Here is a 25,650-nt window from a genome sequence, read left to right on the forward strand (position 1 = left end):
GGCCCGCCAGGCGATTGGCCGGGAGGGTGCGAGGGGCACGCGGGCGGAGGCGGGGGGCGGGCACATGCGCTCAGGCGGCGCGGCCGGCACGCGGCGCTCGCGCTCCCCGCTTAAATGAGCCTGGGCTCCCCGCGCCCGCCACTTCGGAGGGGTCCGCGCCGCGGCCGCAGGCAGGGCGGCCAGCGTCGGTGCCGTCCTCTCGCCAGCGCGCCTCGCCTCCGGGGCGGTCAATGGGACGGAGCGTCACGGAGCAGAAGGTGCCGCCCGTCGGGGGGCTCGGGCAGCGCGTGAGCCCGCCGGGGTGCTCGAGCATGGCGGGCCGCAGGACCTGAGCCGTGCCCCGCGGGGAGGTATCCTGGTGGCCGGCGATGGGGACCGAGCGGGACTGCCGCCGCACCGGGCCGTGAGGGCCGCCGCCTCCTCCTAGCCGCCGCCTCGGCCCCTTGCGAAGCGCCGGGCCGCTCGGGAATATGGCCCTGGAGCAGCTCTGCGCGGTCCTCAAAGGTAAGCGCCCGGGGCCGCGGACGGCGCCCCCTGCGGGCCGAGACCGGCGTCTTCGCGTCCCTCCCTGGAGCCGGGCGCCCGACGCGCCTCTTTGTCTGGTCCGCGCGGACCGCCAAGCCCTCGCGCCCGCCCGGGATCGATTTGCTCTCCGAGCGCCTCTCCCCTACGCTCTGTGTGTCTGACAGGCTCCGGGGGCACTGGTAGGAACAAACGGGAGATCAGGAAGCGGCGGCCCGGCGGGGCCCTCCGAGCTGTGTCCTCGCGCCTCTTTCTTAAAATTCCTCGCATCGCTTTGCAAAGTTGTGGGGTTCGTGTAAGTGGGGCGAAGACTGGTCTGTTTTCAGCATTTAATGACAGAAAGTCGTTCCACACAAACAATAAAAGCCCCAGCCGAGGAGTCGCGGAGCGGCTCTCCAAAAGCCCCACGATGGCGGGTGGCGGAACGGCCTGCGGGCCGGGCCGGGCCGGGTCCCACCTGCTGCGGCCGTGGAGGCTGCGGCACCACTGCGGGCGCCGCGACCCGAGTCTGCCCGGCCCGGAGCTCTCTGCTCGTGGCCGCATCCCGGCGCTTCCCAGGACCTCGGAATACCGTGCTGCTGTCGTGTAGTTCTTTCTGATTTGTTGTGCCGGGAATTAAAACAGTGGACTTGCCAAGTGCACAAAGCTCTCAAACGTGCTGTAGCTGCTTTGCATTTTCCTGAAGGTGTTATTTTAGATTAAAATGTATATACATAGGTAATTAAGATTGTGATACAAAGTTGCTTCCGAAACTCGGACTGAATAAGTCCTTTTTTCAGTCGTCAGAGGAAAACACCACCACACAAAAAAAAGGGCTTCCCTTTTTCCCTACCGATTTAAATTAAAAACTGAATAGCTGTAACGTTCGTAATGTTATGAAATATTCTCTTTTTCATACTGGGTAAGGAGTTAAGGTATTGTATTAGCAGTGTCATATATAGCTTATTGTATGCTGATTTTTGTACAGTGACAGATGTTGGGTGTTTTTCCCATTCCATATTAATACTTTTCTTAAATTTGTTTATTAGAAAATTCAGTCTAATTTTGCTTTAAATTTTAATTGGACAAATTACCTGCTCTCCAGACATACCTAAATTCATAATTGAGATTTGAGCAGTTTAATTTAAAATGCTTAACTAGCCAACTGTATGCTTACAGATACAGTTTGTACTAAGGTAACCTAGGACTTTCTACCTTGTGAATATTTCATGTCACCCCATAAATTCTTAGTGATTCCTTTATTATGTTACAATTTAAAACTCTGAGGTTAATTTCATGTAGTTTTCCTATCTGTAAATCCTAATTTACATAGGCATTCCTTGGAAATTCAGATTCTCTTTTACTCTTTCAAAATAAATCACATATGCACAGTAAGATTTCTGATAGTCCTCATGATTCAAATTTGCTTCATGGTTCTGATTGCTTTAAAGTTATCAACATCATGACAGTCCATCTGGGTAGCCTCCTTGGGGAGAAATCAGTTAGCCCTGTTATACAGCTCTTCCTGCTGAACTTGAGGGAACTGAGCTGGATAGGAGAGAATCTCTGGTCCTCCTGAATGGTGAAGGGATTCGCAGCTTTTCTGCCTATGCCTTTGTCGTTGGTACACAGTGCCCTCTCTGGCCACTGTGATGAAGCATTTAGTTGTTGCACCTTTGAGGAAAGGATTCTGTGGTGGTGACAGAGCTAACAGTGAAAACAATGTAGTATCTGGCTTTTCTTTTTTAAAGTACACTAAAACCTACACTAGTGTTACATGCTGAAGTATTTTTAAAATTCAAATTAAGTTGTTGTAGGCTTACTAGAGATGAAACAAGCTATTTTTAAGTCTGCTAAAGTGTATGTGTGTGTGCACACGCTCTTGTAAATATGGGAAATTGGTCTGGAAAGATTAAAGAAATTAACAAAAGTTGATTCTGAGAAAGGAATCTGGGAGACAGAGACCAAAGTGAGGGGAACACTTCTATTTCACTGTATGCCCATTTGTACCACTTGATTTTTTTTTTTAAACCAAGTAGGTGTGTTACCTACACAAAAATTGGCATTTTTAATTAAAAAAATTATCAGGGGCGCCTGGGTGGCTCAGTCGGTTAAGTGTCCGACTTCGGCTCAGGTCATGATCTCACAGCTTGTGAGTTCGAGCCCCGTGTTGGGCTCTGTGCTGACAGTTCAGAGCCTGGAGCCTCTTCAGATTCTGTGTCTTTCTCTCTCTGCCCCTCCCCCACTCACACTCTGTGTCTCTCTGTCTCTCAAAAATAAATAAACGTTAAAAAAATTTTTTTTAATTATCTTTTGGAAAAATATTGGAATCCTGCCATTCACTGTGTGCATGAAGGCATAAAAAGCAGCCTTTAAGTGTTCTGTAAGGTGAATTGTTTCAATGCTGAAGAGGTTCTTATCAGAGGCAGTTCTTTAGTATTTGCATAATTACAGATATTACCTACCTAAAGCCTTGTTTGGAATATTATGGTCAATTTCTACTAAAACAAATCATCCATAATGAGTGTGTGAGATTTTAAATGGAAGGTAATTTTCTTTAAGATGCCATTGATTCTTTTTGTTTTACTCTCAGCAGTGAGAACAAAAGGATAACTTGTACTAGGCTTTTTAAATCTTTCACATGGTATTACTGAATAGTTCACTTTTAACTGTTTGCGATCACTCCAGGTCTTATAAAATTTAACTTTCTGCCAAAGTTAAGTAAACATCATAGTCACATGAAAATACTGCATTAGTATTATAAACCCATTTTTTACTGTTTTATTCACTCTGCACACTTCTGGAGAAACCTATTAGACTCCGTTATATTTAAATCTGTATAAACTGAGGTTAAATTTATTGTGTAATAGCATAAATATCCCTCTATGCTATATTTTTAAAATCATAAATATCCCTCAACACTGTATTTTTAAAATCTTAGACTGGCAAAAATTAACTCCTGTCTTTCATTCTTACACCTCATCCAAAAATGTAAACCATACCAAAATAAGTACAGTACTAGAAACCTGTCCCTTTAATAGTGAAGTCTTTAAGCACAGTCTTGTTAAAAATTAGCTTTTCAGCTTTTCCCCCCAGGAGTTGAAGAAAATGTTTTAATGCTGAAAACTGAAAAGTATGAGTAGACACTGGTTTTATTGTAGTAAATCCTCAAACTAGAATCCAGTGTATTTGTGTTTTGAAACCATGATCACCTGTTAGAGAAAACATGCAGCCCTGTAATACAGACACACGTGCATTATAAAACAAATTCAGATCAAAACCACCTTCGGTCCTTTTTGGAGTAAGATAGAAAAAGATAAACTGTAAGTAAAATTCATATCTAAAGTTTTAAAACAATCCCAAGTTCTCCTCTTGGTTATTACCTATTCAGAGTCTCCTGCAGTTTTTTTTTCCAGTCTCATTTTTGAATTATGCTCCTGCACAGTAATTGTTGACATTTAAAAAAAATGTATCCCTGAATCACTTTGAGATCCCAGTTATTATGGTCTTCAAGTTGGAAAGGGGAACCAAAGATGTTATCCAGCCCACTGGTTTCCAAACTTAGGTTAACAGGAGAGCTACCTCAAAGGAACCCTTATGAGGAGGTACTTAATAACTAAACAAAGACAATAGATAAGAGCAAGGTTGCTCTAATTGGTGAGGGACCTCACCCTCTCAAAGGCTCATCAGAGTGGCCCCCCAAAACTGATACTTTTTAATGTGTTTGTTATATTACTCACAAAATTGCAGTTTACTAATCTGAAAGTTCAGTTCTTCCTAGGCAAAATGATATTAAAACATGTTGGTTTAAATATGCCTAGAGTAGCATGTTGGAAATTACAGCACTAGTGTGTGAGAAGACTCACTCTTTAAAATGTGATCTGGTCACGTTAAAATTTGATGGTAGTTGCTGTGGATGTCTAAAGAAGGCTCCTGTAAAATGAGAAGATACAAAACTGCTGTCTGCAGAGCATTTGGCCAGCAAAGAGGTTGTCACATTCTGCAGGAAAGAAAGTACTGCTACAGTTAATCTTTGTTAAAGTGGTTGGCAGTGGGATTAGCATATGTAGGCTGGAGTGATCCCAGAGTTTGCCAAGACCCATCTTCTTTGTGTCTTTTTTTTTTTAAAAAAATGTTTTAATGTTTACTAATTTTTGAGAGTGAGAGCGAGACACAGAATCCGAAGCAAGCTCCAGGCTCTGAGCTGTCAGCATGGAGTCCGATGTGGGGCTCGAACTCAGGAACTGTGAGGTTATGACCTGAGCCAAAGTCAGACACTTAACCAATTGAGCCACCCAGGCACCCAAATCCGTCTTCTTCCTTAACTAATAATAATAAGTAAAATTGAGTTTGATTACATTTGGATACTCCATCCTGTGGAACACAGTTTATTGAAAACAAGTTACTGCTACCTCAAGTAGCATTTGGACTCTCATCAAACTCCATTCTGCTCTCATTATAGAGCAGTAAAGAGTTAGGTGGTTTTTACATCATGGCATCTCATGATAGATTCTACAAACCTTAAGTGCTTAAAACAAGAAGGCTTATTGGAAAGAGGCACACTCAATTACTAACAAGTAAATTGAGCCAGCTTGACGAAAGTAAGAGTAGTGACTAGATATCTGAAAAGAAAAAAAATCAATTCTTTTCCTGTCCCTGACGTATGCTCAAATAAAAGAAGCTGGGTCATCTGTGTGGTTACTGTTAACCAAGATGTGTGCTGCTTAATTTGTTAATGCAGGGCTCTCTGTACTATGTTGTAGTCAACAGAAAAGACATAATCAGGATCATGCTTAGTCATTTCATGTATTCATCTAATTTTTATTGAATGCTATTGTGGGCCAGACAGTCTTCTAGTCACTAGAGAGGCATCAGTGAATCAGACAATGCTCCTCTTTCTAGTAAGAAGAGACAAATAATCAAGAAAATACCAAGTCATATAAATAGTAATTAAAATATTTATATAATAAAGTAGGATGAAGGAGAAAATGTAGAGTTTCTTTAGAAGGCAGTCACAAAACCTGAATGACCAGAAGAACCCAGCCATGCAGAGAGATTCTAGGCAAAAGGAATAAACTAGTCCCTAAAGCAAGAATTAGCTTGGTGTATAGAAGTAATGAGAAGAAGGCCTGTGTAGCCATTGGTAGCAATCGGGAGGTCAGATGCTAGATCATGTAGGACCTCTGAAGTCAGAGTAAAGAGTATTGGATTTATTCTAAATGTAATGGGACTGTATTGGAAGATTTTATGAAAGGCTGTGATATGATCTGGTTTATGTCTTGAAAGGATCACTGGCTGCTGAGTACAGAATAGATTATAGGGAACTGTGGCAGGAATAACCAGTTGTCTCCCAATATCCATTTTATAATTCAGTAATTCTCTGAATTTTAATTAAGCCCGTGAACACCCAACAGAAAGACTAGATTTTCCACCTTTCCATAGGGTTAGGTGTGGTCATGTGACTAAGTTTGGCCAATTACATGTGTGTGCAACTTTGGGAAAGTGGTGGTGTTTTTGTTCAGTTAAAAATTTTATTTTGAAATCACTGTAGATTGTGGGCAAATGTCTTTTAAAGGAAGGAGGAATGTCCTGTGTCATTTCTTCATTTTTGCTGACACAGGAGTGAGTAGCTAAAATGAAGATATACTGACTGGCACTCTGGCGTACATTTTGGACCATAAGATGAACTTGGAATTAAAATCAGCTACAACTGGGGCACCTGGGTAGCTCAGTCGGTTGAGCATCCGACTTGGGCTCAGGTCATGATCTCGCAGTTCGTGAGTTTGAGCCCCTTGTTGGGCTCAGAGCCTGGAGCCTGCTTCAGATTCTGTGTTCTCCCTCCCCGCCCCACCCCTGCTTGTGCTCTGTCTTTCTCTTTCAAAAATGAATAAACATTTTAAAAATTTAAAAAAAAAATTTTTTAAATCCTCTACAACTGAATAAGATAGAAGATCCCTAGTAATGATATAACCTTCACTCTAGCCCTTGACCTCTTACCTCCACAGTTTGTATACTTGGCAGAAATATATTCTATGTTGTGTAAACTGTGCAAAATCAGTAAAAGAAAACCAGGCAGAGATTGAGAACTGTTAAATAGTCACAGAAGTGAAAAATCTGAATGCTATCAGATAAAATTAATTTTGAAAGTGCATGTCTTAAACAGTGCGAAGGTACTCTAGTGGAAGCAAAGGGTGATCCATGGCAAGTGCAGATGCCCAGAAATAAGAAGCATTTATAGGAACATTATAAGAATAGGTAGCAGAGCGTTCAGCAACATTTCCAAAACCAACTCATCAACTCCTTTTTGCTAGTCCCCTACCCTGCCACATCCATTTTGGCCCAAACTTGCCCCTGCCATCACCAATGGAGAAAATGGGCAGCCTCTTTCCATTTCTTACAGTCTACCATCATTCTCTTATTGTAGTAGTTGGTTTGCAAAGTATGTTCCCAGGGCCAGAAGCTTTTAGCATCAATGGGGGACTTCCTTGTTAAAATGCAAGTTCTCAAGCCCCAACCCAGACCTAGTGGGTCAAAATCTCTGGAGGCACCCACCCCTGCCACCCCACTCCAAAATCTGTGTTTTAATAAGTTCTCTGGGTGATTATCTTTTACATTGCACGCTACTGTCCCGATGATTGATTCAGTTCTCACACCTGGAAGTAGACTTGCTGGGTAGGATTTGTGCATTTTTAAACTGGTATATATTACCAGATTAACCTCCAAAAAGGTATGCCAGTTTACAGTCCAGTGACAGCGTATGTCAGTTTTCTATATCCTGACCAACAATAGAATCTGCCTTTTTTTTATATTAGGCTAAATTTTTGCATTTTTAAAAAATTTATTTGAGAAGCATGCATGCAAGCTGGGGAGAGGGACAGGAGGAGAGAGAGAGACTGAAACAGAGAGAATCTTAGGCAGGCTCTACTCCATGGGCTCAATCCCATGACCCTAGGATCATGACCTGAGCCCAAATCAAGAATCAGACAGTCAACTGACTGAGCCACCCAGGTGTCCTTCATTGTTTTTGGTTTTGGCACATTTTTCTTATGGCATAATCTTTTTTTCTCAGTTATTTGTAATATTTATTTGTTTGTCTTTAGTAAATGAAGGTGTTCTCCACCCAAAAATATACATAGATAATTCAACTTTTTGTTTTTTCAATATGGTGTTTATTTTTCTATTTAGCTTGAAGGAACAGACCTACTTTTTTTTTTAATAATTAACAAGTTATCCCAGAATCATTTCACCAAGAGTTTGAAATACCATACATATAATAAATTGTGGTGTGTGTGTGTATGTATATATACATTTATTTATTTATTTATTTATTTTATTTATTTATTTATTTTATTTCATTTCTTCAGCTTTTTCTTCCATCTTCTTATCTTTAAGCTTGAGAATAAGGACCAGGGCTGCTTGCTTCATTGCTGTAGCCTCAAGGACTGACCACTGCCTGTAATACAGTGGGGGCTGGTTATGTTTGTTGACAGATCATCTGTTTCTTCCTATACCATTACTACATTTTGAATTACTATAGCTTTGTAATAAGTATATATTATTTTTATGTATTTTATGTCTTTTATTTTTTAATTTTTCTTGGGCCGTATGAAAAAGCTTTTAAGATGAGTTATCAGCAACATTTTAAGTCCTCCAGAAAACTAAGATTTTGATTAAAACATTAAATATGTAACTTATTGGGAAGAATTGTTACCTTCACATTGTTTTATTATCCAAAACCTATCGTCACTCCGTTGTATTAAATTTGTTTACTTGTTTGTTTGTTTTAGTCTTACTTTCTTCTTTTAATAGGTGTAATAATTTCCTAGTAATTCTCTTGGGACTTCTAGGTTTTAAGTAACATTATCTATAAATAATAATTTTGTCTCCTTTCCAGTATTGCATTGGCCAGAGTTTCCACTGTTAAGTAACAGTGGAAAGAATAAACTTGATCTTGATTTTTATAGTTCAGGGTAAGGCCTTTAAACTGAAAGCCCTGGGGAGAAGACTCTGCATAGAGCTAATAGGACAGTGTTTCATGGTAAAAGGAATAGCATTGAGGACTGGTATTTAACACCTTGAATAGCATCTGTCTTTATCATTTAAGTCTTCATTTTTAAGTCAGGTCTGTACACACATTACAAGGCCTCGCCTAAACTCCAGAACTAGAGGTATGGGCATAAATAATGAGCATTCCCTCTTTTAAGCATCAAATCACAAACCCTTCTTTATGTAATTAAACTGTATGGTTAAGGAGTTTAGAATTTCTATTTTGGCATGGATTTCTACCTTAATAAATTAGTGCCTTCTTGGGTACATTATCTTTTAATTTGAAGTGTGTGGTATTTCTGGATTTGAGAAATTATTGATCCTTTTGGTAAGAGGAAGAAGGGAACAGTGGCACATAGTTGGGGCTAAAGACAGAACAAAGAAGCATGGCACTGCTTCTTATAGTTAAATAATTCCAGTGTTTGGCATTAATGGAGTTTGTTTTAATATCCCAGCCTTGTTATAATAAGCAATTTGCAAAGATCCTATTATACAACTGGGAGGAAACTATGTTTATTATGATATGGAATTTAGAATGATTAGTAGTCACAACTGTCACTAAATATTTCTATCCCTGATTGTTATGCAGATTCACCGTATTCTTTATATATCATTTCTATATTCAGTAGCATAGCTCATTTGGTTTATTGAGTTGTGAATATTTTTTTTAAAGATTTTGGGGAAAAAAAATTGTGAGCCACCCTCTGAATAGAGTAGAAAAGAATAATAGGTTTATTTGGGCTTATAATTTATTTTTAAAATGATCTGCCTTAGTTGCACACTCTGTAAAATTCTTAAGTCCATATTTTATGTAGCCAAATTATTGATCATTATGTAATAATGAACTAGCATAGTTCATCCCTTTACCATAGCTTTACTCTTGCTCTCCTGGATTCAGTTTGTTGATTCCTTACTTGCCCTTTCTGCCTGGCTTTGTGTTACTTATATACCATGAATTATAAATGTGAGGACTAGTAAATTGTTATGTCTGTGATTCAGGAGGAAAGGTATACTGAGCACAAAATTTTGATCAGTTGTGTATCATCTGAATGATGGCCTTGGGAAGTAGTGTCCTCTAACAAGATACAAATTGATACAAATGGATGTGTTATTTGCTGAATTGTCAGATACCTAATATTACCCTAGGTTTTTCTTTTTGATTACACATATTCTGTTTTTAAAAAAACACGTTTCAATTCTCTGTTCTTCAAACTCTGATCCAGTGAAGAGTTTGAAGGGAGGATTGATTGTCCTACATAACAGGAGGTCTTCAACACTACTAGCCACCAAAGAAAAGGAAGAGGAAATTAAAGGTGCTGACAGAAGACAGAGGAGACAAAGGTCAGCAAGGATACAGGAAACTAAAGATGAAGATGCCAAGCAATTAGATTTTAAGATGTAAACAACTGAATGGCAAGAATTATCTTTTTACTTTGGTGACTTGGGAAGTAGATACTCAATACATGCTATTGCGTGACTGTCTACCAGTCACTTAACTAGCAACCTATTCAATGCCCCCATCTCTCTCCCTGCTTTCATCCTGTAAGTCACCAATTACAATTAACTCGACATCTGAATCATGTTATAAATTCTTTCCTCCTTTCCATTTCCACTACCACTGCTCCGCTTAGAGATCTCATCATCTTTGCTTCCATTTTGAATATCCTTCTCCCTTCTCTTTTTTAAAATTTTTTTTAATGTTTATTATTTTTGAGAGAGATAGAGACAGAGACCAAGCAGGAAAGGGGCAGAGAGAGAGGGAGGCACAGAATCGGAAGCAGGCTCTAGGCTCTAAGCTGTCAGCACAGAGCCCGATGCGGGGCTCCAACTCACAGACCATGAGATCATGACCTGAGCCGTAGTCGGCACCCAACCAACTGAGCCACCCAGGCACCCCCTTCTCCCCTGTCTTTAAAAGTTTACCCTTCACACAACCATCAGGATCATTGGTCAAAAACACAGATATGATAATGTCACACTCTACTTTAAAAACTCACAATGACTTCTCATTATAGTCAAAAGTCCAAACTCTTCAGCATGCTTGTCAAGACTTTTAACATCAGACTTCATTCTGTTTGTCACCTGATACACCACTGGTCCTCCACATGCTCATCCTGCTGTATAGAACTCAGAGTTTGCTGACCTGCCATAAGCAAGTGCTCACTCGTGGTTTTGTATAAGCTGTTTCTTTCTCTGTATCCTGGGTTGAGGTACTGTAAGGTACAAATAGAATATACCATCTGTTTCTGAAATTTTCCTCATTTTATTCTTCACCCTCAGCAGAATGAATGGTTCCCATCCCTGCTTCCATTATGCTTTCTGTATAAATCCTGTTAAACTTCTTTTCACCTTGTATTGTAAACTGTCATTGACAATAGACTAACTCAAGGATGGTAGTTTCCTGTCTATCATTTATGTAACAGAGTGCCTAGCATGTAACCAGTGCTACACCAGTGCTATCATCTCATTTAATCTTCACAACAGCCTTTTGAGGTTAGTGCTACGAGTACAACATCCCCATTTTACAAATAAGTAAACTGAATTAAAAAGGCCTCACAGAAAAAAAAAAAAAAGGCCTCACAGCTGGTACACAGCAAAACTTGAACTTCAGCCTGTATCCACCAAACTCATAATGTCCATACTCTTAAATATTTTGCCGCATTTCTCCCCCAACATCTGTGCATCCTCAGTGCCTGCTATCCTTGACAGCAGGTACTCTGTAAGTGCTTATTGACTGAATGAATAATAAAAATTCCAGTTCACAAGATTTTGAGGCAAGTGAACTTTACATTGAAAGGGACAGAGAAAGCTATCCATGCACCATTCATAAAAATAAAATGTTTAAAAGAATCATCAAAATACATACATACACAAAACAATTCAACGTGACTGGGTCTCAGAAATGTTCAACTCGGGGGGGGAAAGCTTCATTTTCTTTTTTTTTTTTTTAATTTTTTTTTTTAACGTTTATTTATTTTTGAGACAGAGAGAGACAGAGCATGAACGGGGGAGGGTCAGAGAGAGGGAGACACAGAATCCGAAACAGGCTCCAGGCTCTGAGCTGTCAGCACAGAGCCCGACATGGGGCTCGAACTCACGGACCGCGAGATCATGACCTGAGCCGAAGTCGGCCTAAAGCTTCATTTTCTAAATATGCTGGCTTTTGTAACACAGAACACAGCATAGTTATGTGCAGCTATAAAACATCTTGAATTGATTTCTGGGAGACTGCTGCCCCCTTACTTCCATCTTAATTATAAGTGCTCTCACAATCACTAATTGAACTTTGGTATAATACATTGCAGAGCCAGCCATAGAATGCATGTAAACCCTTTGAGATGGAGTACAACAAATGTATACAATATAGTCTATATTTACTTTACAGTACTTATATAGTAAATATAAATTAGGGCAAACAAAGTTTGTTGCAAAAAAACTGTGTTTTTAATCTATCACAAATTGAAAAATGCTGTAAATGCCATACACTATTAGTGTTTGTGTAAATGAGTACAGTATCAACCGTGTTTTTTCTTGGGTTAACTGTGAAATAGTAAATCAGAACACAACATTTAGACCTTAAAAATCTTGAGAATGAATGTTAGCAAGAAAGAGAGGGCTTGATTAATCTTTTTTTTATCATCTGATTTTCCTTAAAAATTTAGTAAGATAATATGGATTCACTTTTTTAACTTTTCTTTTCTGTCATTTCTCTAGTGTTGTTAATAACAATACTTGTAGTCGAAGGGATTGCTGTGGCCCAAAAGACCCAAGGTAAAGTACTTACAGTGATAATTTACCACTTATCCATGACAGTGGGATGGCTTATAGGAAGGGATTGCAACTTTTGAATACTATTTCCATAGTCCCTCTGGGGTGTTACAATGACCTAAGGCTTTCTGTCAACCTATCAGCCACAATTTAACTGGGTTCAGCTGCAGTTAACTAAATTGTCAACATAAAGTCTTGCCCTGATTGATAATTTTTTTAAATTGGCATTACTAGTGGTTCCTAGCACACTATGGATTATATCCAGAAATTAAATGAGATTTGTGCTTATCACTCAGCAAAAATAAAAATCCCTTTTTTCAGGGTAGACAAGTGAAATATTTCCATCAGTATCTTATTCAAAGCCCTGTAACCTGTTCTGATTGTCCTTGTTTATGAAAGAAGATAAGCTAGTGTGATTTTTGAACCAGATTTTCATGCCAGGGTTTAATACACTTTCTGATTTACTTTTTATTTTCTTCTAAGTTATACATACATGTGACAAAAATCAAAGCATTCAAAAGTTAAGGATGAAAAGGCAGTCCTCCATCCTATGCTACTCTACTTCCTTCTCCATGGAGATAACCAGTATTTTAGCTGAATCTTTTGGAATTTTGCTGCATATTACTGAATAATATGTTATACTGTTAATTCTTAATTATTTCAGTCTTAGGTATTAGATAATGATTTTCTACCACAGAAGATGAGAATTTAGCTCTTTCATGCATTTTCTACCCCCTAGTATATACAAATGTTCTATTACTTTCCTTCCATACCACCTGTCTCAGTGTAATTGTGTTGTAATTCTGGTCACCTCTGTATTCAGAATTTACATTAAGTCACTCATGAAACTTTATCCATATGAAAATTTTGTCTTTTAATTTAGGAAATTATTATTTCCTTTTTTCCTTGTTTAAATTTTTTTTAAGATTTTGTTTTTTTAAGTAATCTCTATACCCCCCCATGAGACTCAAACTCCCAACCCCAGGATCAAGAATCACATGCTGTACTGCCTGAGCCAGTTTGGTGCCTTTTAATTTCTTAAATTATCTTTCTCTATTTTTTTCTATTCTATCTTTAAGAAACTTCTATTTAGTTATGGGGTATTTTTGTTATTATTTTCTATTTTCCACCTGTCTTTCTACTCTGTTTTCTTCTCAGTAGTCTCTATTGAGACTTCTTCAACTTCATCCTCTAAACCGGGAACTGGAAAACTTTTTCTTTAAAGAGCCAGATAGTTAATATTTAAAACTTTACAGCCTTACAGTCTCAGAAGCAACTATACACTTTTGCTCTTGTAGTGTGAAAGTAGCTATGGATGGTAGGCATGTGAGTGGAAAAGGATGTCTTCCATTGTGATCTTTATTTACAGAAACAGGGCACAGGCCATTTATAGCTCTCTTCATTAAACTTTCTATTAATTTTTCATTTCTTTTATTTTTAGAAGCTTTTTGTTTTCCAAATATTCTTAAAGTATTCTTGTTCTTATAGATATACTCTCTTTCTCTAAGGAGATTAAATGTTTGTGTGTGTGTGTGTGTGTGTGTTTGTTTTTGTTTTTTGTTTTTTGGTTTTTTTACATCTTTGTTTCCTCAGCTTTGCTTTCTTTTTTTTTAATTCATTTTTCATATTAGAGGATTTCCTCAAATATGGTGATCCCTGAATGTCCACTTATTTATGAGAAGAGCACTAAAATCTGATCATTAGCTGTCTGCAAGTGTAGGAAAGACTTGTTAACTGTGGCCCTCACTGGTGAGTGACCCAACACTGGGGAATTCCTGAGTCTGCATTCTTGCTTGGGTCTCCATTTCGTTGGAGTGTTTAGAGTCCTTAGAGAGGAAGCTTTCCATTTCCTGCTTAGAAGCTTTAAGGGAGTTGAGCAGGGGAAGAGGCTGGGAATGCCATCCACTGTGTTAACATTCCTGAGTCTCTTTGTTTGCAGGTTGGTCTTGTCACCGTCAGCTGTTCCTGGTGCTTCCTAATGTAGTAACCCTGCTTTTATCTTCTGCAAAGGAATAACCTCATTTTCTGAGGTGATAGAGTAGCAGCTACCTGGTTTTGTGAAGTAGGGGAGAGTATTAGAAATCAGATTGATTCTAAATAGACCTTTACCCAAGCCTCATATTTTTAAAAAGCACAATTTTACCACCACCTGTCAACCCCTGTCCTGCTTCCAGAAATATCAGGCACTGCCAGTTGTTATTGCACCTATGTTTAGACCTCTTTAAAGGTTTATTTATGCCCTTAAAACATCCTTTACTGTTAAGTGGAGTTTGAGGATAGAGAACTAAATGCATGTGTTTAATCTACAGTTTTCAACCAAAATCCTTTGTAATCTTTGGATCCTATTTGGCTTTTGTGTTAAACTAAATATAGAGGCACTATAGTAGAGATAAACCCCTGGGATCCTTTTATTTTTATTTTTATTTTTATTTTTATTTTTATTTTTATTTTTATGTCAGAACTGAATTTTATGGAGTTGTACTGATTTATCAGATTCTCCCACACGGTTTTGCCCTTGTAAAATCTAAGCATTTTATTTCCCTGCTCTCCTACAGGGTAAACTTGTCCTCTAGCAGCAAGTTCTTCTCACCAGCACAGCATACGATCTTACCTGTCTCTCACTTCACTGTGTTGTTTTTTGTGCTAAACTTAGTGGTGGTTCTTGCAAAATTATATACAGTATATGTGTAACATTTAGTGAGCAAATGTGTAGTTAAATTGTGGGGAAAAGAGAATACTATTCTCTTTTGCTGTAATTCATGTTTTAAATGTGATTTTTTCCCTAAGATGGACAAAATATTGGAATCAAGCATGTTCCTGCAACCCAGTGTGGCATTTGGGTTCGAACCAGCAATGGAGGTCATTTTGCTTCACCAAATTATCCTGACTCTTATCCACCAAACAAGGAGTGTATCTACATTTTGGAAGGTATCTGACCAATTTCTATCTTTTAATGGATGAATTTTTACTTTTTTGTAAAACTAAGTTACATAGGTAAGATGCCCAGTTTGAGCCAGTTTGAACAAAATCTAAAAACATGTATTTGAATTAAACTCTAGTAATTATAAATATTTCTGAGTACTGAACACATTAACAAACACATTAACAAACACATTAACAATTAAAAAATTGAAATTTATAGGAATTTTGAATCTCTTAAAATATAATTCAACCAGATGTGTTGCTATATATGAGAAACTTCTCTGTTAAGACTTAAATTTACTGGCATCTCTTATCATGCTTTATGCAAACTTATGACCATAGTTACATTAGTTCATTTCTTCTGTTTTTCTATTCATTGTATATTGTATCTCATGAACTCAGCATTAGCTTTTCTACTGTAATTTTAATTAAATACATTTAACTAATTTAATGAACAGCATATGCCAAAGGGAAAGATTGCTACAGTTCTACAAAGTAGCATTGCTACTACTGATATAAAATATAAGATCAATTATGAATTTTATACATAACAATCCTCATTATGATGCTCCTCTGTGAAATGGTAGTTGTTTTGCTTTCCCCACTTTTGTCAGGACATTTATTACTTTTCTTTGTTTGTGTTGCTCTGATTTGCTTGCTCTTATTTTCTAGCTGCTCCACGTCAAAGAATAGAGTTGACCTTTGATGAACATTATTATATAGAACCATCATTTGAATGTCGGTTTGACCACTTGGAAGTTCGAGATGGGCCATTTGGTTTCTCTCCACTTATAGATCGATATTGTGGTGTGAAAAGCCCTCCACTAATTAGATCAACGGGGAGGTTTATGTGGATTAAGTTTAGTTCTGATGAAGAACTTGAAGGACTGGGATTTCGAGCAAAATATTCATTTATTCCAGGTAATGAAGTTATCTTTTCAGTGGGTCTCACTCTGGTTTTAGAATCTTATGTATATAAAAGAGAATTTAGTCAAGTTAATCAAATTAAGGTTTTAAAAAAATTAACAAGGCCAGAGGGAAATCACTCTGTGAATAAATAAACCCCAAAATTGGAAATAGAACTATATCACTTGAATTTGAAGCATTTCATAGATGGTAACACATTTTTCTTAGATTTATTTATGTTTTATAGTGTTTATCAAGGGTGAAAAATCAAGATAAATACACTTTAAAAATAATACAGCAAATTGTCTTAATTTCATAATCCTTACCAAAAATTATTTTGGCAGCTTTTTGCATTGGAATGATTGAATTAACCCCTCATTTGAATAAGTAGTCTCTAAGAAGTATTGAGCAATAGAAAAAATATTGCTCTGCACTTGGAGGTGAAAAGATCTGGGTTTGAATCCTTTCTCTGCTACCTAATAGCTGTAAGACTTTAGGCACAGTTGTGCCTGACGGTTGCTATTTGTCAAATGGGAGTATCTGATGTATTAGTTCCCTAAGGCTGCCTTAACTAATTAACTACAAATTTAGCAGCTGAAAACAGTGGAATTTTATTCTCTTGAGTTCTGGAGGGCAGAAAACCAAGGAGCGCCACCTTTTTTCCGGGACCTCTAGGGGAGAATCCATTCCTCACCTCTTGTAGCTTCTGGGAGCTGCACCAGCGTTCCTGGATTTGTGGCCACATCGCTCCAGTCCCTGCCTCCATGTTCACATCACCCTCTGTTCTCAAAATCTTTAACTTAGTTACGTCTTTTGTAATATTCAACTTTTTTTTTTTAACCACATAAAGTAATATTATCAGGTTCTGAGGATTCAAATTAGGGTCTCCATTCAGCCCACTCCACCAGTCTTCCCTATCCTGTGGTATGTATAAACACTGTGAGAATTGTAAAGCCTCTCTGGTGTAAAACCATGCATATCCCTAATACGGAAACACAAAGATCTACAAGTTATTGCTCCTGTCTTCAAACAACTTAGAGACTGAAACAATGAAAAAGTAACATCAATTATATAATCTTTTTGCTTTTATGTTTTTGTAAGAAATTTGTTAATTAAAAAACACATATATCTAAATGAAAAAATATCCATAATCTTACCATCTTCTATATAAAAAACCAGTTAACAATTTGGTATGTATCCCTTTAGATATTTTTCTGTATCTCTTTTTGTCTTACATAACTGAGACCATGTATCTATATTACCTGCTTTTTTTGCCTAAACAACATAATCAACTTTTTTTTTTCTTGTCAGTAAACATTATGGGAATTTTTAAGCATTGTTTCAACATTTATGTTCTCAATACCAAAAGGATAACATTTTTAGAAACTAAAATTTACCTCTAGACTTTTATTTTTTAGGACAGTTTTAGGTTCCCAGCAAAACTAAGCAGGAAGTACAGAGTTACCATATACCTCCAACCCGGCACAAACACAGCTGCCTCCATAATCAATATCCTGCTCCTTGAGTGGTCCATTTGTTACAGTCAGTGAACCCACACTGACACAACATCACCCAAAGTTCATAGTTTACATTGATTAGGTTCACTCTTGGTGTTGGGTGTTCTGTGTGTTTAGACAAATGTATGACAATGTGTGTCTACCATTTCAGTATCATACCAAGTATTCCCACTGCCCTAAAAATCCTCTGTGCTCCGCCTATTCATTCCTCCCCCTAGCTCTTGGCAAGCACTGATCTTTACTGTCTCCATAGTTTTGTCCTTTCCAGAATTTAAAATAATTTTAAATAATTACAGAGTTATCAAACTTAATTTGAAAGTTCATATAGGACCTATATACACCAAACTGCCAGAATGAAAAAACTGCTAGTTTAAAACATCTCAGAATCTTTAAATAGCCTGCAAAACCTATTTCAATCACAGTTTATTGTATTTAGCTGGATGCTCAATTCTTGTTAAAATTGTTTTTTATTACAGATACTTTATGCATGGTTACCATATTGAAAAAAAAAAGTAGGGGAGAAACTTTTAGCTTGAGTATACATCTCAGACTTTTCTTTTTTTAACTTAATAAACTAAATCAACCTTGCTGAAAGGGGTCAGTGACATTTCAGCTCTTTTGCAGAGAAATATCAAAGACAAAATTAAACAGCATTGGAGTAAAAAGTCATAGGTACTACCTGCCAGATGAATCAGAGTTTCTTCATGTGTAGGCAAGAATTCTAGAATTTTGTCATTATTGCATTAAAATTTCCAGAATTATCCCAGTTGCTACTTCCAGGAAGTAGCAATACATTGAGCCCTCTGCCTCAACAAATATCACCAATAGCTTAAAGAATTCCATTTAAAACATACTAATTTCTCATTAGTAGTAGTAGTCATCTTCTTGATTTTATTGATCCCTATTGAAAAATTTATTTTATAAATATGATTTTAAATACCTAGACACAACCATAATTAGCCAATTATGCATTACCTATTTATTTTGATATTTTTTTCTTCAGTGGTAAAACTGTGGCATCCTTACCCACATTATAAAGGCAACATGGTGGTAGGGTAAGAAAAATTGTCTGGAGAATTGCAATCTAGTCCTGACTTTGCCATTGTATATATGGTCTAAGAAAATCATTATCTCTCTCATTCAGTTTCCTCATCTATAGAATAGAATATTACATAGTTTTTCTGATGTTGCTATAATTAGCATAGTGGGTGTAGAAATTCTGAAGTACTATAAAATGCAAACGTAAGGTAATACACTCTAGAAATCCTACACATTTTCTTCTGATTTGTCTATATTTTAGCCATAATCCATATAAAATTGATCTCATGATACATAAACTAATAGAAAAAGAGCTACTTTTCTTTAAAGTGAGAATCTTTACATATTAAAAAGCCTGATTTTTAATATTTAAAAACAGTATTAAGAGCATTGTTTTTGATTTTTTTTTGTTTCAGTTTGTAAAGATTTGATGATTCATATTTAAGATTTTTTAAGCCTTTTTGACACCAAAATATCGTTACTTCAGTTAATTGGTTTAGTTCATAAAAACAAATACCCGACCAGTTAACTTTAATCAGTTATTTGATATATGCTGTTGGTTCTCAGTCTTCTATGAACTACTTCATAGGGCAGAATACCCTGTATATCAGCTAGTCATTTTTTCCCTGCCATTTTGAAAGCACAGCTCACTAGCTACTTCTTTGTATATGTGTTGAATTACAAATAACTTATAAAATTCACAATTTTAATCCTTTTTAAGTGTACAAGTACATGTCAAGTACATTTATTACAATGTTGTGCAGTGGTCACCACTATCCATTTCCAGAACTGTTTTGTTAACCCACGCTGGAACTCTGTATCCATTAAACACTAACTGTCCATTCCCCTTTCCTCCAGCTTCTGGTACTTACTGTCTCTATGAATTTGAGTAATCTAGGATTCTCACGGTTCATCCATGTTGTAGTTTGTGTCAGAATTTCATTTCTTTGTTAGGCTGAATAATACTCCACTGTGTTGTATATACATTCATTCATCCCTCAGTGGACTAGCTATCACAATTGACAGAGAGTTCTGAGTTTTCAGGTGGCATAAATAAGTTATTCATGATGGGATCAGAAGTATAAATATTAGCATTTTAAACAACATTGCTCCTATAAACAAACACCTAAGCATGCCCAGAAACAGTGATCTGTAATCTATACCAATGAAAGCTTTCTCTTGCTTTGCTATTAAATTAGCATTAGATAGAACTTAAGACATTAAGCCTTAAAGTAACTCTAAACTATCTCAATGCCAATGACTTTCTTCTTTTTTCTGTTACAGATCCAGACTTTACTTACCTAGGAGGTATTTTAAATCCCATCCCAGGTTTAGTATATCACCTCTTTTTCCTCATGGCATTTTGATCAGTCTTATTTTCCTTTGAACATCATTCAACTTTTCTTTCTAGATTGCCAGTTTGAGCTCTCGGGAGCTGATGGAATAGTGCGTTCTAGTCAGGTAGAACAAGAAGAGAAAACAAAACCTGGCCAAGCAGTTGATTGCATATGGACAATTAAAGCTACTCCAAAAGCCAAGGTATTATTATGTACTGAGTCCCTTTAGAGAAGAACGTAACAAGACATTGAATTGCATAATATATTTTTTTGATTCCTGCAAATACTATTGTATAAACTGATACTACAAGTTTTTAAAAATTGATTTTATTGCAATCAGATTGGGCATCACAGCATTATTATAGTTAAGTAAACTACAATATAAATTCAGGAATATCACACAAATTTTGAGATTCTTAAAATCTGTGTATTCCTAAGTGGAAAGTACAAGTGTTGATCCATACGATCATAGATTCTTTTAAAAAATGTTATAAGGAGGAAAAATAGACCTCAAGAGGTTGAAGTGTCTTATCAAGGTTCTCAGAGTTGGTCATAGTGTCAAAACCAAAACACAAATATAGTGAGTCTCAGTTCTGTGTTCTTTCTTTCCATGCTGTCTTGTGCTAATGATGTAGCACTATGATTGGAAAGTACCACAGGGAAGGATGTTTTTAAATAACTCTGACAGATTGAGATTGGTTGCTAACTACTTTTGCAAAAAAGCTTTTAATTTATTCTTCTAGGAATATTCACAGTTTAAATTATATTTAATGTGGATACATGTGAAAAGAGAGGGTGAGGATAAGAGAACAAACCTTTAAAGAATTATGAAAATCAAATTTAGAGTTAAGGTAATATGATGGATTAGATTATATGAAAACTTACCTGTTACAAAACACCTAGAAATATTGGGTAAAATATAACAGATACTCTTTTAAAAGCATAGGTAAGATTTCCAAAGATAATTCTTAATGGACTAGAAATGAAGAGAGATAACTATAAACCAGAGTAATAAACTGAAAACTGAAATCGATGGTACAAATGCCTCTTGCTGATTTCAGTACACTCTGACTATTCACCGGAAAACATGCCAGGAGCTTGGTGTTAACGGCCACGGTGAGACAGAAAAAGCCTGGGGTTTGTGTTTGTGAGATCCCTCACATAAAGCTGGAACTCTCAAAGAAAGATAATTGCTATGAAGTGGTAGATTAGAAAAAAAACTTCCACTAACATAGGTTGATAATGAAGAAGCATATCTTTCCAGGCTCAGTCTCAGGGATAAGGCTGGGGTCTCCCCTAAAATTTTTACCTAGAAACCTGTTTATATTAGAGGTTGGGATGTATATAATTTACATTCCATGCCCAATCCAGGAACCAATTAGTCTAAAAATTAACAAAATGGTCCTGACCTCAAATAACCTTTTTATAGACACCGGGCAAAAATAAATACAAAATAACCATGGAGGCTACAGGATTGCCACCAGTAAAATACCGCTGAAGGTATGCTCACAACCCAAAATTAGAAAACAAGTAGAGCTTGGGTGGTGCAGTTGGTTAAGCATCCAACTTCTCCGGAGGTCATGATCTCATTGTTCATGAGTTTGAGCCCTGCGTTGGGCTCCATGCTCACAGCTCAGAGCCTGGAGCCTGCTTGGGATTCTGTGTCTCCCTCTCTCTCTGCCCCTCCCCTGCCTGTATTCTGTCTCTCTCTCAAAAATAAACATTAAAAAAAAAAAAAAAAAAAAAAAAAACCACATAAGCAGACAACTCACCACAAGTGAATTAGCAGGCATAACAGCAAGGAGTTTCTTAGATCCCTAAGAACATAAGTGTTTTAAGTATCTTATAAGAAGGAATCAAAAAGATGAGAAAGAAAAATGACCAAGTACACTTTTAAAATAACCAAGTAAAACTTCTTGAAGTAAAAGGTATAGTTATTAAAGGATAGATCTGAGAAAATTGCCCAGGGGGTGGGGTAGTGGCAGTTTATCAAGAAAATGTTAAAGCTGGGGCACCTGGGTGGCTCAGTAAGTTCATCTGACTTTGGCTCAGTTCATGATCTCATGGTTCATGAGTTCAAGCCCCATGCCAGGCTGTAGCTTGGAACCTACTTCCAATTCTCTATCTCCCTCTCTTTCTGCCCTCCCCTGCTCATGCTCGCTCTCTCTCTCTCTCATTCTCTCTCTAAAAAATAAATAAACCAAAGAAAGAAGAAAAGAAGATGTTCAAGCTGACAAAAAACATTGACACAAAGTGATGCCCAAAGCAAGAAAAAAGTTTTAATTGACACCTACCTACATTGGCCACCATAGACAATGAGACATCTTTAAAACAACTAGAGATAAAAGAGAGATATCAGAATCCTTAACAGCAAAATAGAAGCCAGAAGATACTAATGTCCTTAAAGTGCTAAGAAAAAAATAACTGCCAAGCTAAAATTCTAAAATTCAGTACTCAACTATCATTTAAGAATATGGGCAAAATTAAAATATCTCTGAGCACAAATAATAAATGGACCAAATACTACAGTTAAAATCCAAGTGTATCCTGTTTTAGGATAACTATGGAAAATTTTGAAATAACAAAAATAGAAAAGAAATAGCACGAATACCAAAAGATATCTGATATAGCTATTAAAATACAAATCAAGAATGTCACCAATTTGCAAGGAAGGTAATAATTTTAAATTTTATCTATTAATATGGCCTCAAAATGTACAAAACATGAATTGATAGTTGCTGAGCAAAACTGACAGATCCACAATTATAGTGGGTAATTAATTTCACCTCTCAGTAATTAAGCATACAAAAAAATTAGTAAGGCTCAGAAGATTTAAATAATGCAGTATGCCTGATAAGACATGGTACTTTACTTTCAACATCCAGAAAATAAGCATTTTCTACAAGCATGCGTGAGACATTTATAAAATCTGATCCATACGCTAAAACTAAAAACAGAAGTCTGAAATATGTACCAGTGCTTAGTTTCATGCAGAGCATCCTCTGACAAAAATACACATAAATTGGGAACCAGTAACCAAAAGATACCTTTAAAACCCTTATGTTTAGAAATTTAATAATATGCCAGCTAGTATTTAATAGGTCACAGAAGAAATCAGGACATAAATTTAAACAGATTTAAAACTCAGTAATATTGAAAATACTACATATCAAAATGTGTGGTATGCAGCTAAAAGTACTTTAAGGGAGTTTTATAAATGCTTATTTTAGAAGAAGAAAAAGATTTAAATTAATAAGCTAAGATTCAACTCAAGAAGTTAGAAGAATGACCAGAGGAATCCAAAAAACGGTAATAATGAAAGCAGAAATAAACAGTATTTTAAAACAAAGTTATAAAAAGAATCAACAAAACCAAAAGCTGGCCATTTGTAAAAGATTACTATAGACACACCTCTGCCAAGATTGATTTAGAAAAAAAGACGTAAATAATATTTAGAAATGGAAACAGTCATGAATCAACTACAGCAGAGATTAAAAACCGTCATAAGACAAACTATGAAGAAGACCTGCTAAACAACAACAACAAAAAACCTGAGTGTTTCTTAAATAAATGACAAGGCAGGTAAAACACAGCAGTAGAATCTACACATTAAAAGAGATATAAAAGTCAAATGAACTTGTGTATTCAAGCAAATTGTAAAAGAAGGAAACATTAAAAGACATAAGTCTGAACACTGGTATTTGATAATGAAGAATTTGGTTTGATAATAGTACTGAGATTATTTTTTAAGTGGTCAGTAGCAATACACCTAGAACTGTTGACCTGTGAATCTCTCTGGGATTTGTCTCAGTATGTGAGAGGCAGAAGTGGGAGGGGTATTACAGTTCAAGCAAGACTGGCTGAATTAACAACTTAGGAGATGGGGCATGAGTTTAGGATACTATTTTGTCTGCTTTTGCACATTTGAAATTTTCCATAATCAAACTGTTTTAGACTAGAAGATGATACTAAGAGTAATTCTTTGCTGATAAATTTGCAAACCGTCTAAATGGACAGTTTCCTGAAACATATGTGTGTACATACGTATTTACATACATATATATGTTTACCAAAATTAATTAAATAGAAAACCTGAATAAATCTTACCAAATTATCAAAATTGATTTTTTACTTAAAATAGGTAAACAGAAAAATTGGTCGGGGTGCCTGGGTGGCTTAGTTGGTTAAGTGTCCAACTTCAGCTCAGGTCATGATCTCACAGTTTGTGAGTTTGAGCCCCACTTTGGGCTCTGCGCTGACAGCACGGGGCCTGCTTGGGATTTCTCTCCCTTTCTCTCTAAATAAATAAATAAACCAAAAGAAAAAAGAAAAATTGGTCACGTTAGATTTTACCAAATAGTCAAGGAACATGTTACATAATAAAAATTGAAGAAAAAAGAACATTCCCCCAGCCTGTTCTATCAGAGCTAAATAGCATGATAGAATTATACACCAGGATTATTTATAATAGTTTTGTTTTAAAAGTCATGACCTAGAAATTGTTGGACAGTTTAATATTAGAAAATCAAATGATATAGTTTCCCATATTAACAGATTAAAGGAGAAAATCCAGTTATATCAATGGATGCAGAGGAAATATTCAGTGAAACTTAAAACCTATCGATAAAAAAACCGTTGGTAAGTCCAGCATAGAAGAATGTCTTCAGCATGATGAAGAGTATCTACCAAAACCCTAATTCAAACGTTGTAATTAATGGTGAAACCTTAGAAGTATTTCCTTTAAAGTCAGGAATAAGTCAGGGATGTCTGTTGTCATTGTTTTATTTGCTAGTGTTCTGAAATCCTGGTTGGGGCATCAAAATGAGAGAAAAAAAGTTCATCAATTATAAAGATCAACTGCTTTTCTCTACTAAAGCCAAAAGCAGTTAGAAAATCAAACTTTTTAAAGCACTATTTACAATAAGAACAAATCATAAGGTACTAGGAAGCAAATTTTTCAATTGAAATGCATTAAAGAAGGCCTACAGAAATGGGGGAGAGAGGGAGATCATTTTCATGGATGGGAAGATTCAGTATCACAAAAATGTTCATTGTTCTCTAATTTATCAATTTAAAGTCATTCCATTCCAAATCCCAGGAGGGCTTTCTAGGGAAGTTGGCAAGCTAATTCTAGAATTCACATAGAAGAGGAAAGCATTCAGAAGAACCGTAACAGTTTTGAATAAAAACAAGTGGAGATACTTACCCTTCAAGATAAAGTTGTGGCAGTTGGATAGAATGCATTTGTCAGTGGAATATACAAACTAATAAAATTGAATTAAGTATCTAAAGGTAAAACTACACATATATGGTGGTTGCCAGAGGGGAGGTGGGTGAGGGAATAGGTGAAGTAGACAAAGGAAATTAAGAGGTACAGACTTCCAGTTATAAAATAAATAAGTCACAGGCATGAAAGGTATAGCATAGGGAATATAGTAATACTGTAATAACGTTTGGTGACTACACTTACTGTGTTGAGCACTGAGTAATGTATAGAATTGTTGAATCACTGTATTGTACTCCTGAAAATATTATAATAAAGTGAGTCAAATGAATTTTTTAGTTTCCCAGTGCATCTAAAAGTTGTTTTACACTGTACTTTGATCTGTTAAGTG

The 25,650-nt window shown here is 36.7% G+C and overlaps 1 protein-coding gene across 3 annotated transcripts in view; it reads left to right on the forward strand.

Moving 5' to 3' along the window:
* The first annotated feature begins 371 nt into the window (after positions 1 to 371).
* Positions 372 to 25,650, forward strand: part of NETO2 (neuropilin and tolloid like 2) — a 58,018-nt gene continuing 32,739 nt past the window's right edge. Inside the window, exons 1-6 of one of the 3 annotated variants that reach the window (XM_027044391.2) lie at positions 372 to 504; positions 12,262 to 12,318; positions 15,103 to 15,243; positions 15,910 to 16,158; positions 19,983 to 20,027; positions 20,110 to 20,237. In XM_027044391.2, coding sequence (XP_026900192.1) covers positions 471 to 504; positions 12,262 to 12,318; positions 15,103 to 15,243; positions 15,910 to 16,158; positions 19,983 to 20,027; positions 20,110 to 20,237 — 654 coding nt within the window. In that variant the 5' untranslated portion in view covers positions 372 to 470. The remainder of the gene's footprint in view (positions 505 to 12,261; positions 12,319 to 15,102; positions 15,244 to 15,909; positions 16,159 to 19,982; positions 20,028 to 20,109; positions 20,238 to 25,650) is intronic. The other 2 variants (XM_027044392.2, XM_027044393.2) reach the window with 2 other exon arrangements.

The sequence above is a fragment of the Acinonyx jubatus genome, chromosome E2 (assembly GCF_027475565.1).
Source record: "Acinonyx jubatus isolate Ajub_Pintada_27869175 chromosome E2, VMU_Ajub_asm_v1.0, whole genome shotgun sequence".
Classification (NCBI taxonomy): Eukaryota; Metazoa; Chordata; class Mammalia; order Carnivora; family Felidae; genus Acinonyx; species Acinonyx jubatus.